Source organism: Paramormyrops kingsleyae, chromosome 6 (assembly GCF_048594095.1).
Source record: "Paramormyrops kingsleyae isolate MSU_618 chromosome 6, PKINGS_0.4, whole genome shotgun sequence".
In the NCBI taxonomy this organism is placed as follows: domain Eukaryota; kingdom Metazoa; phylum Chordata; class Actinopteri; order Osteoglossiformes; family Mormyridae; genus Paramormyrops; species Paramormyrops kingsleyae.
The window spans coordinates 21,998,080-22,013,455 of record NC_132802.1 but is presented as its reverse complement, the minus strand read 5'-3'; the positions used below and the strand labels follow the sequence as shown (position 1 = coordinate 22,013,455).

The window sequence follows — 15,376 nt, the reverse complement described above, 5'->3', positions numbered from 1 at the left end:
GAACAGGAACAGGGCCCTTGATCCATGACCTCTCCACGCCTACTTTAAGACATGGACAGAACGGTTGGGAAACACTGTTTGGGGGGGGGGGGGGGGCGGAGGTAGCGATTTCCTGATGTTACAGGGTAAGTAACAAGCAAAGCAGAATGTGATAAACTACATTTGGGCTTACGGTCTGACCTAATGCACATATGTTCTACTCTGGTTGCTGGACTGACATCTCAACAGATACTTCTAAATGGTAATTACACTACGTACATGAACATTTTTCATACCCTCCACATAAATAATAACTTCAGACATAATACCTCCCCCCCCCAAAAAAAAACCAAAACATGCAAACACACAAGTTACCATTTAAATGTATATTCTTTATTTAAAATTGATTTATATCACACAATTGAACGATTTTCTCCATTTAACCATATTAAATTCCTTTGGTCCTTCAATAAATAAAATTAACATATCATTTACAACACTTGTATTACTTATACAAGTCTAATACAATTCAAAAGGTAATGTGTTATTTTATCACCTGTTGATATGAACATTTTATTTCATACAATAGTAGTGAAGGGGAAAAAAATACGTGAATTAAACATTGTAATTCAGTCTGACTATTCTCAGTTGCCTTCACTCAGATAATGGAGTTTTAAAAAAACATGTATCTCCATGACAATAAAAGGAACGGCAGCTCCTCCTCCTCTTCAGCTGCCCAACTATTTGTCCCATCAGCACCAGCAAAAACGGAATGAAATATTTGCACCTATAAATCATTCGGCTGGGGACAGCCAATCTATCTCAAAAAAAAAAAAAAAAAAAAAAAAAAAGGGCAAAAAAAACAGATGGCTGTGACGGAAGCATGAGCTGATTCACCACGATACTCCAAGAGTCACAGTTGGGAAGCGTGAAATTTGGGTATGTAATTAAACTACATACCCCACCCCCCCGGCGATTCCAGCACGTCTTCTGTCCCGTCTGTAACTGCAGTGCTGCCATCGCTGAAGCTACGCATGTGAAGCGTGTTTCAGGGCCGTCTGGAACGCAAACTGCCCGATGCTTCTGAAAACCCCCCCACCATGGTTTGGAAAGGTTGAGTCTGTGTATTGTGGATAATTGGTGGGGGGAATAAGTGCAGACAAGGAGTTTTTTTTTTTGCTCCTGGGTGTCAGTGCTGTGCTACTGGCAGTTTCAGAGGGAGGACTGATGGATGGATGAATGGATGGATGGATGGATGGATGGATGGATGGATGGATGGATGGATGGATGGTCCCATTCTTCACAGTGGGTCCCGTTGAGGCATCATGTCAAGATGCAGGAATTGCTTTGTGTCGTCTCTGCGTGTGCGCGCGTGTGTCTCTGCGTGTGTGTGCGCGCGTCTCTGCGTGTGTGTGCGCGCGTCTCTGCGTGTGTGTGCGCGCGTCTCTGCGTGTGTGTGCGCGCGTGTGTCTCTGCGTGTGCGCGCGTGTGTCTCTGCGTGTGCGCGCGTGTGTCTCTGTGTGTAGGACAGTGGGCCGAAGTGGGGGGAGAAGCCAAAAACTGCTACTGGAAAATGTCTGGATAGAATGAAAACTGTTGCTAAATATACAATTGCCACTAGCAATAAATAACAAATACGGGTGGTTAAAATGGCTAAAATGTACATGGAAACCGCAGAGCAAAAATTTTCTTCCATAAGAAACGTTGATTCAGCAACACATTCATTTACAAAGGATCCTTGGGGAAAACGTGTTAAAATTACGGAATGGGTTAGTGTCCGGGCTCCCTCGGGGGACAGGCGTGGGTGGGAGGGGCTTGCACGTCCAAGTGCACTTGCATTCTTTACACAGCTCGCCCACCCCTCCGGCTGGACGTCCTCAGAAGGACTCGTCGTGCCCCGTAGAGAGGTGCCCTTTCGGGGTGGAGGCACGAGACGAGCCCGAGCTATGCTGCTGTTGCTCCGATCCAGTGCTGGACGCTGCCGTGGACGAAGACGTGGACGAGGAGCGCGTCTTCTCCTTAAAGTCCGTGATGATGACGGTCACGTTGCCCACCGTCACTGCCAGCTGCTGGGCGGTGCTCCGGTCCACGTTTTTCAGCTTCGGCCTGTGGGGGAAGAAAATGGACAGGGGGGCTCGTGACGAGATGTACTGACGATGACACGCTACGCGGAGCGAGTCGGCACGGGATGAAGATAGAGAGAGAGGCTCGTGACGAGACATATTGATGGTGACGTGCTACACAGAGCAAGTCGGCACGGGATGAAGATGAAGGAGAGGCTCGAAACGAGACACAATGACACACTATACAGGGCGGGCTGGCAGTTTACTGCTCCATTTCAAGTCAGAAGACAAACTCATTAATAATTCAATTAATAAAAGAAATGGGTTTTTCTTGAGGACATAAATTAGGGAAGGCTGAGGCAGGATCTGAGACTGCAGAGCTAAATCACTCGGACAACACACAGGAACAAAGATACAAAACAAATTCACTATGCATACACAAACAGACACACACAGACATATGCTGACATGAGCTACTTAAGGGCAAAGAACAGAGAGGGTTACCTTGAAATGCGAGAGTTGCTGCTCTTCGTCGAGTTTCCTGACCGGACGCTGTGTTTTTCACTAGGGGGACTCTGGTGCGTGTCTGACTTGGGTCTAGGTGGGACAGCAGAGTAGTGGGTGCTAGTGAACCCCCCCCCAGGGACCACCGACGTTTAAAACGCAGCTCAGTCTGGATACTTACTTTGTCTTTTTGACACTGGTCTTTTTGGTGGGAGTGACGTCTTTTTCTCTGTCCGGCTTCTCTTTGTCGAGCCTCTCCATCTGCAGCTTCTCCTCGTCTGGGTGGACCTGATTGGCTTCGGGACGGATACCGTCAGGCCACTCCAGGTCGGGGAGAACCTGCTCGGGCGTCTCCTCGTCCGGGTGGACCCTGTCGGGCCGGTCGCCGTCCTGCCGGTCCTTCTCCGGCCGCTCGGTCCGCTCCCTCTTCTCCTTCTTCGGCGGGGGAGGGGTGGCGTACTGTTGGGCCACCTGCTGGGCCACAAGCTGAGAGTTGATCCGGGGTTTCCTGGGGCAACAAAAGAAAAACCAAACCCCAGCTTAGGGAGACGAGGCGAAGCAGTGAGGTAACCTGTGACCCTTTGACTCTGAGCCGCAGCAGGAAGGCCAGGGAGTCGCTCTGGCCTCTTACAGGGGTGAGCGAGGTGGGTGCAGAGCTCCCAGATGTACGTGCTGACAGGCAGACCTCAGTCACACTGTAATCTCATTAGCCAGTGATTTTGGGGGGGGGGGGGGCGGTGTCGTCACAGGGGAAGACTTTAGTGGCATATCATTGATGTCAGCTTATCTGATTAGGGAGCAGGTCTTGTTTATCAATGAATAGAGCGCTTCACTCAATTGTGCACACCTGCCCCCTGCTGACTCTTACAGGTACATGCACTCACTCACACATGCATTTACACACACAGAAAAGGGAAGTTTGTGTAGCAGTAAAAGGACTTTTCAGCCCTTCAAAAAGAAAGTTTAATAATCTTACATTGGACAGGATCAACAACAATACCAAAAAGCCATTTGCACAAGGGGATCTGCAGTTGATATAATGACCAGTAGCCGCTGATACCACATCCTACCATTCATATGCTGGCAGTGGACTTGTGCCGCACAGCAGTGCATCTGGAATGAGGGCCTGCTTCAGCCAGACAATGTCCAAGAAAAACACTGTGAGGACAGACTGCCAACAGGGTCCCTACCGACCTCTGAATCCCAACACAAAGCTAATGACGAGAGTGTTTCACACTGTTCCGCAAGCAAATCGGCGACTCGCTGATGGCCACGGGGGGGGGGGGGGGGACACGACCTGCTTGATTGCTGGGAAGAGCCTTTACACCTCAGGGGGCAGACGGGCAAGCCAATAAATCTGTGGGGGAAGACAATACCCTCACAGTACTAAGTCACATCCCAACACCAGGTCAACACATACTCAGTGCCAGATTCAAGAGAGACAGGGCTCATCCACAACTACAGCCTAACAGGACAGCAGCAGGAGAGTAGGTTTAAACCTGCCACCTTCAACTCACAATCCAGCAACCTATCTGTCTTTGGAAAGCAGGGGAAAAAATATACATATTCACGCTTCTTAAATCCCTCAACTTCGCCAAGTGCTGTACAACCAAATGGGAGTCCTGCACTCCTTCCATTTTAAACTGCAAATAGGTAGCTTAAAATACAGCCAGTTTTTCTACATGAATACAGCCAAGGGTTGTTTTGTAGTTTACTGAATACATACACACAGGCCTGCCTGGCCGGGCGGCCAGCCTCGAAGGCCCCTGCGGCACAGCAAACTGGATGGCAGCACTGCGCTGCGGGTTCGGTAAACTGCACACTGGCATTCGAACAAAACCACCACTGGCTGTCAAGCACGGAGCTGTCCAAGCTGGGGCTCAACTGTGAACCGCCACAAAAACATCGGCCTGTGCAAGTGCCACTTCTAAGGAATACAAGTAATCTGTAATTACAGCTGTAAACAAGGGGAACCCGTCTGTGTCGGGAATGTGGTGTATTACCTGGGCATTTAATTATATTTTTCAGGATTTAAAATTAAACACTAAGGAAAGTCAAACAGTTCCAATGGGAGTTTATACTCTGTATCAGTGTTATGCCTCGTGTTTTTTATTGAGTTAAATGCTGGCTACTTGCGTGGCATGGACAGGACAGGACAGGACAGGTAAACACTGTCATCAGTGTGAGCACCATGTGATCTGTCTGCGGACTTATCTAACCTACTCTGAAAAAAGCAGAAAAATAGAAAACGACTGAAGTGTCACAAGGCAGACTGATCAAGGATGTGCAGTCAGTGACCAGCAAAGGAGTGCAAAGGAGGTCGTGTAGGATACCATTTAAGAACGCCATAAATAAAGGCACGCGAATGCAAGAAACCCAATATAAACTGTATTGCATACAATGAAAATCATGACCCTCCAGAGCCAGACTACATATCCTATGCAGACAATCCTAGCCAGATATGATGCTTCACAAATTTACATCTGAATAAGTGATTACTGTAAGATTATAGGTCATATAGATTTTATGTATTCATGAAACGTAAGTGCGGTTCAATTTATAGGCATATGAGATAATGAAATGTTAATTGTTGGTATAATTGTACAGTAAGGGCCTGTAATAAATTTATCTGACAGATAACAACCCATCACTGTACTGGGATTTATCAGTAGTTAATGATCCATCATTGTAGCATTAGCTATTTAAACAAAATGGTACAGTGGAATTGTGTGTGTGTGTGTGTGTGTGTGTGTGAGAGAGAGAGAGAGAGAGATAGCTGGTCCCCGCAGGCAGGTCAGACAGTGACAGCATCATCAGTGTCAGCAGTCACCCTAACCCCCCCCTTGCCCCCCAACAGCACTCAGGCCCCCCGTTTGCACTGAAAGCTCCAGGGCTCATCAGGGTCAGACAGGCTGCTCTCCAGCTCCCGTTCTGGCCGTCTAGCACGTTGATGGCTTCCTCACACCTTTCCTGGAGAACCTACCAGGTGTGCCTGTCCTGCACGCGTCTGCGACCTCGAGCCGACAGGTCAGGGAACGTGGTCTGAAGGGGATGCTCCCTCTTTCATTAGCTAAGGACCCCATGCCTGAGAGGCGAAGGCTACGACAGATTTTCATTTCAGTGCTTAGCTGGAGTAGGGTAAAAAAAAATCATTTAAAAAAATGTTGCAATAATGGCAGCCAAACCAGATTTGTTTGGAGACCCCTGTCACAGAGCAGAGCAGAAGCTGCTCCCCTCCCAAACAGCAAAGAACAACCTCCACGACCCCTTAGCTCTGGAACAGTCGGTGTAGCAGTTACAGACCAAAACCTCCTGCATACAGCAGCCTCTCTGCCTGCTTAGTTATTGAACATGGAACCTTTTGATAACAAATCTGTCTCCAGCATTCGCCTTTCTGCCCTTTGGACTGGCACAGGATTTACTCCCGACAGTTTCACTATCAACATGATTATAGCCTAAGGGGGGGGGGGGGGGGGGGGGGGGGGGGGTCGAGCTCCAGGACAGACGCTGCTGTTCACTGGCACTGAAAGAGAACCAGGAAGGTCCCAGTAAAACACTTAACAGTCAGAAAAGCGCACAAAGTAGTAAATCACCTTGCAGAGACATAAAATGAGCATATGAATGAATGGCTTTATGCTGATCAAGCTGCACCATTAAATCAGCAATTCAAAAGGGTGATATTCACAGCCCCACTTCAGTGATTTGCCTTTTGATCTGACCTCAGACTCTTTATCAGAGGAGAGATCCTCTGAGTTTGTAGAGTGTGAGCACAGCCAAAAGGGCCGCAGGGCCTTCTGCATGGCCAAGGGAAAACAAAGCAGGAAGTCACCTCCTTGACCCCAATCAACTTAAGAGGGGCCCCAAAGAACAGATGACAGAACCAGTAGCTTAAGAGACCTGCCAAGTGTGCCAGGCAGGCAGCAAGGTGGCCCACTTTACTGCCAGCTACCAGCACTGCGTCACGGGCCAGAAACCCTGAGTGTTTATGCAAAAAGCAAGGAGAAAAACTTCCTTAGAAGAGACTCCACAAAAAGCGGAAATGGAAGGATTCCACCTGAAAAGTCTTTGCAGGGATTGAGAATCACACGACGTGTGGAGCCTGGCAACAGACCTGCAGCAAACAGCAGCTGCATCTCACTGCATCTCACTGCACAGATGGCAACGCCCCCTGTGGGCCCTAGGCAGCATAGCATCCACTGATGGCGGGAAAGAGATGGCCAGCCCTTAAGCAACAGCTTTCCCCTCTGTACTCTGCGTAAAGCTTGCAAACGGCAAGACTGTTCCAACAATGCTTGTAGTTGCCCATTTATTAGCTTAGCGCACATACTGGTGCCAAATGGGCTCAGAGAGCCAACAGTCCAGGCACAGCTGCGAGTTTTCCTGGAAAGTCATCGCAAACCAACGGTTTACATCCAGGAAATACCTGAGGCGTAATTGTAAGCTCAGTTTTAACACAGTTTGATACAAGACAAATATCACACGTGCATATTAATGCTTCAGACATGCAAATTTCATACCTGGTTTACAGTGAAGAAAGAAGCTTCCTTGCCATACATCAGCCAGACTGAGATTTGATTTGGTTTTTGAACTATGTAATGCAGTTAATGAAATATAATTAAATTGTTCTCCAGGCCAACTCTGATGATGATCATGACCACACCTGGTTGACCTGTTGGTCGTGTTTTGGAGATGAAGATGGCAGGCGGAGGGCATGCTGTATCCTTAACCTTTAACGATTAAGCTGATGTAATAACACCAACAGTGATATTAACCAAATCTATTAATTATCCCCCACACCGAAATGGTTATTTCAAAATATTCATCAGGTACTGCGGAGTGCTCAGACCTTATGAAATACTGTATACCCTCATGTCAATTTGGGAAATTAAAAATTTATAAACCAGAAATACCCACTAAAGCATACATTTCACTAAGAATTGCAAAAATAACTGGGCACATGATGGCTAAGTGGGTCACACTTCAGCCTCACACCTCTAGGAATGCGGGCCTGATTCCCGGCCCTGGATCTGTGTGTGGTTCTAGCAGGTTCTGAATTCGTTGGGATGTCCTCTGGAAACTATGGTTTCCTTCTGCCAATCAAAAACACGCAGTTCCGTGAACTGGTATCTCTAAATTTCCCATAGTGACTGAATGCATGAGAGCGGGAGGCTACAGGGCATTGATTTTCCCTCCTCGTTTAATCTGGACAAACAAACAAGACAAATTAACTCAGTTGCTTCTAGGTCAAATGTAAATTTTACCACACCCCACCCCCAACTGGTATCCCTTGTAGCTGCACAGATTCAAACACACAGCAATGTACCAAGTGAGGTACAAAGCAAATTGACGTTATTATGAAGAAGCCAGAAACACACTGGAGCAGCACTACGAGATGGGAGAACAAACAGAAACTGTGTTTATTCATATTCCTTTCGAATGCCTCAGGATTCCTTCACTTAATCGCTGAAAATAAGTTAATGTTCCTGTTGACACAGTTGAAGCTGACGATGTGGTGCAGCTTTCAGCGTAAAAGGCCATTTGAAATGACTGAAGAGAGCACAGCGTACATTTGCAGAAGACTGAACCAATACACCATGTGCCAAATGCGGTCTAATTACAGCTCAGCAAAATAAGTCCCAGGATTCTAATATTGCTGGACAGCTGTATCAATCAAAAGCTTTTCAAAGACGTCTGACAGATACTTTCATATCAATGACTCAGCAGCCAACTGATTGCTTGAGGACAATCATTGGGTCCTCAAGCAATCATCTGACAGAAACGTTATCTTTCATGCAATTTCCTTTGTCTGCAAAGCAGTCTCTTATTGACAGCAAATTAAACTTTACACCTTCAAGCATCCAAATACATGGATATTTATACACGCATTTGATGCTGGTTGAATCCATGCACGCCCCAACTTGGTTAGTGTGGAATTTCCATGTCCTTCCTGTCTTTGTGTCGGTAGCCTCTGGGTACTTAGATTTTCTCCCACGATCCAAAAATGTGTGGCTGGTTGAATCAGTGTTTCAAAATTGCCCATAGAGAGTAACTGTGCCCAAGTGTGAGCCCTGCAATGGTCTGACATCCCATCCTGGGAATTCCCCTGCCTTGTGTCCTGTGCTTTCCCACAGTGGCTCAAGGCTCACTGTGACCTTATACTGCTAAGTGGTCACAGACATGGTAAGACAGACAGATAGATTTTAGGTTCAGGAGGATGCTGATAGGTACTGTGGCAGCTAAAACTTCTAAATCAACTAAACCTTCAAGTCAACTCCTTTGCCCAATCATTAGCAGGAGAAAAAGAAAACAAGTGACATGATTTTTTTAAACCACTCAGTCAAGTTGACCACAATTAGACAAAAATTTGTGCAGTAGGTGTTTTTTGTACATCTATATACATTTATTTATGAACAAATCAGCAGCAGTCTGTTTATTTTATACCATAGCTTTTTGATTTAGTAGAATAATGGGCAAGGGAAAGTGTGACCCTGATCCGGTGTGTGTGTCTGTATCTGTGTGTGTTTTAAATCACATCTATTTTCCCTGGAGTTCCTCCAAAAATACTGCAAACATTCTCCACTCTAAAGACATCTCGCCAACAAGAAGTTCACAAAACTACACTACCCAGCTGCCATCTCTCAAACGCTAGCGAGAGCAATTTCCCCAAAAGCATTAAAAGCTGGTGGGCAGGCTGCAGCACATCTTCCTTTAAGCCAATTTTACTGAAGACTACCGAATTACCACATTTTACAAGCTGTTGCCGCAACCCTCCTGAACAAAAAGGTCCCAAAATCATCAGAAGGTGACCCGAATGAACACTTTCGCTACGCAAGCCTCAACAGAGAGGTGAACACAGGGTACATATACATTTTCACCATTTTTTCCATATTCAAAAATGCATACTTAAAGTAATGAGAGCACCGGGAATTAAAGTCTTAGGGTTTCAGTGGTAGGATTACAGTAATGCTAATGCATAGGTACAGTCACATTTGATATGCTGGCATAAGGAATGCATTTTATCAATAGGTGGGTGGAGGAAAAATGGAGTATGAATAATGGATTAAGGCAAATGACAGTATAGGTAAACCCTAAAGTACACTAACTGTGTTGACTTATTTGGATTGCAATTATACCCATCGATAACTCCAACCACAGGTTATAATTACGCATCGCCTACAATTCACGAGTTTCCCATTGATCTGCCCCCTCTAATACGTTAAGAACAGGACTGGGAGGGTTAAAAGGTGGTAATTACTGACAACTGTAACAATAATAGTGGCATCAATTCACAAACTCTGCCATGATGGGGGGGGGGGGGGACAAAAAAAACCACTGCTGTCTGTTTCAGCTGCTATTACTCTGAAAGCCCAAGATGATTTAAACACAACCTGGTGAGCCGTAAGGAAGGCAGCTCTCCATCTAAAATGCAAAGCTACTCGCGAAACACAGTCCTGCCTGCACACAATGGAAAATGGTAGCTACTCTGAAGAAAAACTAAACTTTGCTACAAAGAGCGCTGCCTCTTGCTGGCTCTTCAGATGAACATTTTCCATGTTAATTTTTGGCTGCATATTCCTTTACATCTGATCTATGTTGTTAGCTCTGCATTTCTGCAACCGAGTTCCTGCTGGTTCAAACTGGTTCTGTGCAGGTTAAGAAAAAAAAAAAAAAATGCACCCTTGCCTGTGACGCTTAACACAAAAGTCCATAGCAATTTGGCAACATTTACTAAATGTTGACAAACAGCATATAACACCTATGGGCCCTTTTCCACTGCACCAGTTGTCGTACTTTTGGTACTTAATACCAAAAGTACAGTACTTCTTTGTGTTGGTTTTCCACTGGCATAAAAACTGGTACCGCCACTGATTGACATCGCAATGTGAGGCGGGGTATTTTGTACTGAATTCGAAAAATGGCAAAAGTATATTATACGGCTGGGCGATGTGCGATATTAATACCAACATCGCATGTTACGTACATGCAATTTGCGCAACGCAAGGACCATGACAATCAGCTAATTTGAGATCAGGCTTTTTCATATACTGTATTTATACTGTACGGACATTAGTGTGCAGGCTTTAAGTTTAAAACATTTTTATTTTGTCAGAAAAGAAAACTTAGCGAGCTTTGCAATTTTAATGATTGTTCCTTTTCAAGATTATCTAGTAGAGCTTATAAGTTTTTAAAAAAAAATCAATTTCAAGTCTACTGCTGCTGCTTTTGCATGAGCTCTGCATACAGTTTCGGATCATTTTCATTCTTGCAGTTACAATCAGTTGTAAATGGATTGATGAGATGGATTGACGATTTTTTTCCAATATCGTGTAGCCCTAGTATATTGTAGCAAATACAATTTTGAAAAAATTTCGTGTCATGCCATGCAGATCTTCTGCTTCTTCCAAGTAGATCGCAATTAAAACTGCAGTCGCTTCATTTGTCCATGCATACATCATTATTATTTTATTATTATAAACTTTGCTTATCATTGTTTTGGGTTTGTATCTTTTTTCAAGCTGGTGATTATACTGTGTTTCAGAGGCAGGCTATTTGCATAACCAATCGACAATGAACATGTTTGCAAGTCCTACCCCAAAGTACGGAAGTACCAAAAAAGTACCACAACTGTTCTGGTACTCTTGATACTGGAACTTTTGGTACTGATACACTAGCGCAGGGGTGTCAAACTCCAGTCCTGGGGGGGCCTATGTTGCTTAGTTCTTTCCCAGTTCCACCATAAATGATTCAGCTCAAGAGCTGTGTGGTAATTAGCACAATTAGCGCTTTCACACCAAAGTTCTGCAACTTGGTCCTGGTTTACAAGTACCTGGGCTGTCTCAGGCCTACAACTTTGTAACTTTCTGGGACCTTTATGTTAAATAAACATCAGAAGCGCAAAAAATACGAATGTTAAGCTTCACACATAATATATGACACTACACCGCCATGCCAATACAATGGAGGATAAATAAGTCATTTTTCTGGTTATGTAGCCTTTTATTTGTATTTTACTTATATGGCCTGCGACCTGTTCATGATTCTTAATAAATCTGGCCAGCACATCGATCTTTCATTTTGCACAGAATAAATACCTATGTTATCCCGCTAAGAAGCGCTGGCAAGTTTTACCATCGGCGAAATTAGACAAAAGTATATTGGTTAACGATCAAATTTTCCAATGCAAAAATATGAAGATGCAAGCAAAAAAATGTATTAACTGATGCACTAAATGTGATTGGGGTGCCATAACCATTCCATCTGCTCAATTTTTCGCTCTGCTACATTTGTTTTTCAGCCCTTCCAGGTAACAGCACCGGTGCTTGTGGTCAACCAATTAGCAAGCTTTGGCTGTAAGTGCCTCCCCACTAGTTTGTGTTTGAATGAAAAGTTCGAGTTCCTGCGGTGTGAACACAACAAAAATCCCTGGTCCTGGAAAAAGGTTCTGAGGGTGTGAAAGTGCCTAATGGAAAAGGGAAAGTACTGAAAGTGCACTGGGAAAGCGCCCTCTGAGGGTCAATGCAAAATTCCTGTCAACAATACCAAATGACTTAATAGTGCGAGTAAAAGTTTCTCAAAAAGTTTAGGCTACATTACAAGTGTTGGATATGTATGACAACTTTCGCAATCAACGCAGGCTACAACATTCTTAGTTACTTTCGTAATTATAACCCAGACATAAAGTGTATAAACATAAATCCAGTAAATCCAGAAAAGTATGTTAAGTACCAAGCAAGTAACTGTTATAGTTTATTAGACAGTCTTTTCTGGATAAAAGTAGCAACATGAACTACACTCAGCCCCAAAATGGCAATAGGAACTTCGGACAAGAGCAAATGACCTATGGACACCAACATAGATGAAAGCCTTCTGTGCTAAATAAATACTTGTTGAATGTAGCCTCACTTAAAAGGCAAAGAATTTCACTGCTGAGTTTATTCATGATGGTTAACTATTAAGCCTAATATGCATCTCAAACTAATTTCAAGGCTACCTCTATTTGCTGTTTTTGAAAAAAATGTACAATTACTAGTCGTTATAAGCGGATTTAAAACAAGTCAACGATCAGTTTCCTTTGTTTGGACAAGAGAAGCCTCACTAACAAGCCAATGCACTCCTCCGTAGAACATATTCTGCTCATTTCACTTCATAAACAAAATTCTCGCAAGGAATCCGATCGAATGATATCAAAAATTTACGCGCATTACCCTGAAAAATCAGTAAATAACTCAAAATAAACAAATAAATAAACGCGAGCCTCCGTCCTTTTCAACTTCGACTCTACGACTTATTCAATAACGTGCCAGAATCGGAATGGAGCTAATGCTCGCCAGACGGGTCCAAATAACCGCAATCAGGTTCATTTTAAGCACCGTAGACAACGTGTATATTATGAAATGTTACATTGGCATTTAATGAAAACGCCTTTTGTCCCAAATGAAGTCGGGCGTCCTGTAACAGCGGCGACTCCTGCCTGACATCGGGGTGAAGGAGCCGGTTTATAGAAAACGGGCTTCGGCCGATCGGGCGCCTTTATCAGCTTCGCTCGTGGCCGGTGTACAGGACAACAGGACAGCGCTGGGGGGAAATCATCGGCAGCGTCGAAGTAATATTTAATAAATAAATGACAAAAAAAGGCTTCCACACTCCAGGAGACCCCCTCCTCTCCAAATACACATGCAAACTCCGCCTTAATGTCATTTTCGATTTCGAGTTTTATTACCCCCCCCCCCCTTCTTTTTCTTCTCCTCCCCAGAAACCTCACGGGTCTCTCATATCAGAAAGGCACCGAAATGGCATCCCGTTAAGACATGCCCTCACATGCATCCTGACCTCCGGGGTACAGCTCGTGTAATGGTCCGCGATCGAGGCACGTTTGGCCAGGCGGATAACGCGGGGGACGCCGGGCACACGGCGGGGAATGCTCGGGGGATGACCATGCAGACCGGGGTCTGAACGGCGCTTCGCCGAGATTCCGATAGCCGGTACTCCGTCGAAATGCACATAGTCATAGAATAATAATAATGAAAAAAAACGATGGCAGTATTTACTGGCCAGTATTACAAAAAAAGTTAGTCTGTCATTTGAACGATCGGGGGCGACGATGCGGCTGGAGGTGGCTGTAGGAGTGACAGACATACACCTGCATCCATCAGTAAGCGGCTACCTACGAGCTGAAGGGACGCCCGCAACGTCGTAAATCAACAAGTCAGGACCATGCATACATGTCACCATACATCCTTCTCCATCCAGGAACATGTCAAGCAAAGGGAAGTCTGTGTCAAACGTGACTCCAAAAAAATGGAAATAAACAGATCCCCTTTTTGCAGGTAGCCAAGCGAAACAGCTCCATACCTCGTCGATGTGCCCTTCCGTACGTCGCAGATGCTGCATTTGAAGGCTTCGGCGCTGTTCCTGTAGGTGCAGACGCTACAATCCCAAAACCCTTCTTCTACCGTAGATTTGGCTTGTCTTTTTGGCCTTGAGGATTCAACAAAACAACAGGTCAATAACATCGCAAAGCACACGATGCACAGCCGAAAAGCGCCGTTTAATCGCGCACACTGCAACGCACAAACTCTAGGTGCCGGGGCTAAAAAAAAAAATGCAAAAGCGATCCTGAATTTGTATTGACTAGCTACCTCCCAAATGACCATGTCAATAGCGAGCGACCCATCGTTAGCCATGCAACTGAGAGCTAAAGACGGCGATCGGCCATCGAAAATGTCACCGTTCGGTCGAGTTTATGCTGCGACCGAAGTGGCTTTGAAAAACAGCCATGCGTAAGCACTACACATTTCCTTTTGTCTGAGGGTGATTAGCTTGCCAGAATAAAAGACAGACAATCCGCCATAGCTGCACTGTTCGAGATTAGCCATGGCTCGCAAAAAAGAGAAAGAAAAGGGGAGAAACTCCTTCGGAAAACAGTCAATTTTCACCCCTAAAACGCCAATAAAATATCCCAGGACCAATTCATAATGGTAGAAGACGGCCTGAGCTAGACAGTTTTGCTACCTTGTTGGGCTTTTCTTGTCGCCCATGGTGGAAAAAAGAAAGTGTCTTCCAAAGGAAGAAAATTGGCTCTGTAACGTAGCTACAGTGCGGGATCCAGATAGAGCCGCTGTGGAGGTGAGCTGGCTGACTGACCGACTGGAGCGGAGCTGAGCGGCTGCGGCCCACGTGACCGCGCGGCGCCCAATAGGCGGCCGCCTCGCTTTAAAACTCTCGAAATAAACCAAAAGTAATTAACGAGTTGGGCTGGTGAGTAACGCGCCTATTAACGCGCCTATGCGTGACTCCGCGGACTCGGCATCGCCGTCCACAGCCGCGCTTTGCATGAGCGTGACTCGGTGCTGCATGACTGAGATGCTGCGCGAAGGTGATTTCAGGAATGTAGAGAAGTTAATTATGGGACTACGGAACTTTCCCCAGATTATTAGTAGTATTAGTAAAACGTTCAAATATTCGGTTATTATAATAATGCAATACATTCCACACAATCAAGAAGAACAACAAACTATTATTATTTTGATTATTATTATTATTATTATTATTATTATTCTTGTGGTGGTGGTAATGGTTATGATTAAACATAATTTTCTTATAACCATTTTGGGTTATTTTTACTAATCGATATCAATACGTTCTTATTAACTTATTGGAAACAAAACAGGAAAACTCATGAAAGGAAAAAAGTTACAGGGATCAATTTTATTGTGTTTACAGGCATAAAACCCGGGCTATCCTGCTTTACACTTGTAATAATACCATTTTTCACGTTACACTTGTTACACTGATTTATTTCAGGCTCTCTGAATGCTGTACACAATATT

At 44.9% G+C, this 15,376-nt stretch overlaps 1 protein-coding gene across 1 annotated transcript; it reads right to left on the bottom strand.

The window, feature by feature from the left end:
* Window positions 1-350: 350 nt before the first annotated feature.
* LOC111842328 (RING1 and YY1-binding protein B-like) lies at window positions 351-14,742 on the bottom strand. The gene is made up of 5 exons (XM_023808828.2): window positions 14,559-14,742; window positions 13,899-14,024; window positions 2,728-3,054; window positions 2,547-2,639; window positions 351-2,085 (listed from the first exon to the last, which is right to left on the bottom strand). The coding sequence occupies exons 1-5, from the start codon at window positions 14,582-14,584 to the stop codon at window positions 1,857-1,859; spliced, it is 801 nt and encodes a 266-aa protein (XP_023664596.1). The 5' UTR covers window positions 14,585-14,742; the 3' UTR covers window positions 351-1,856.
* Window positions 14,743-15,376: the final 634 nt, after the last annotated feature.

Bases quoted from the DNA above. Each gene is read 5' to 3' on its own strand.
- LOC111842328 (XM_023808828.2), bottom strand. From the start codon at position 14,584: ATGGGCGACAAGAAAAGCCCAACAAG. The intron at 14,025-14,558 runs GTAGCAAAACTG...TGAATCCTCAAG, and splicing joins GACAAGAAAAGCCCAACAAG to GCCAAAAAGACAAGCCAAAT. The intron at 3,055-13,898 runs GTATGGAGCTGT...TTGTTGCCCCAG, and splicing joins CGGAAGGGCACATCGACGAG to GAAACCCCGGATCAACTCTC.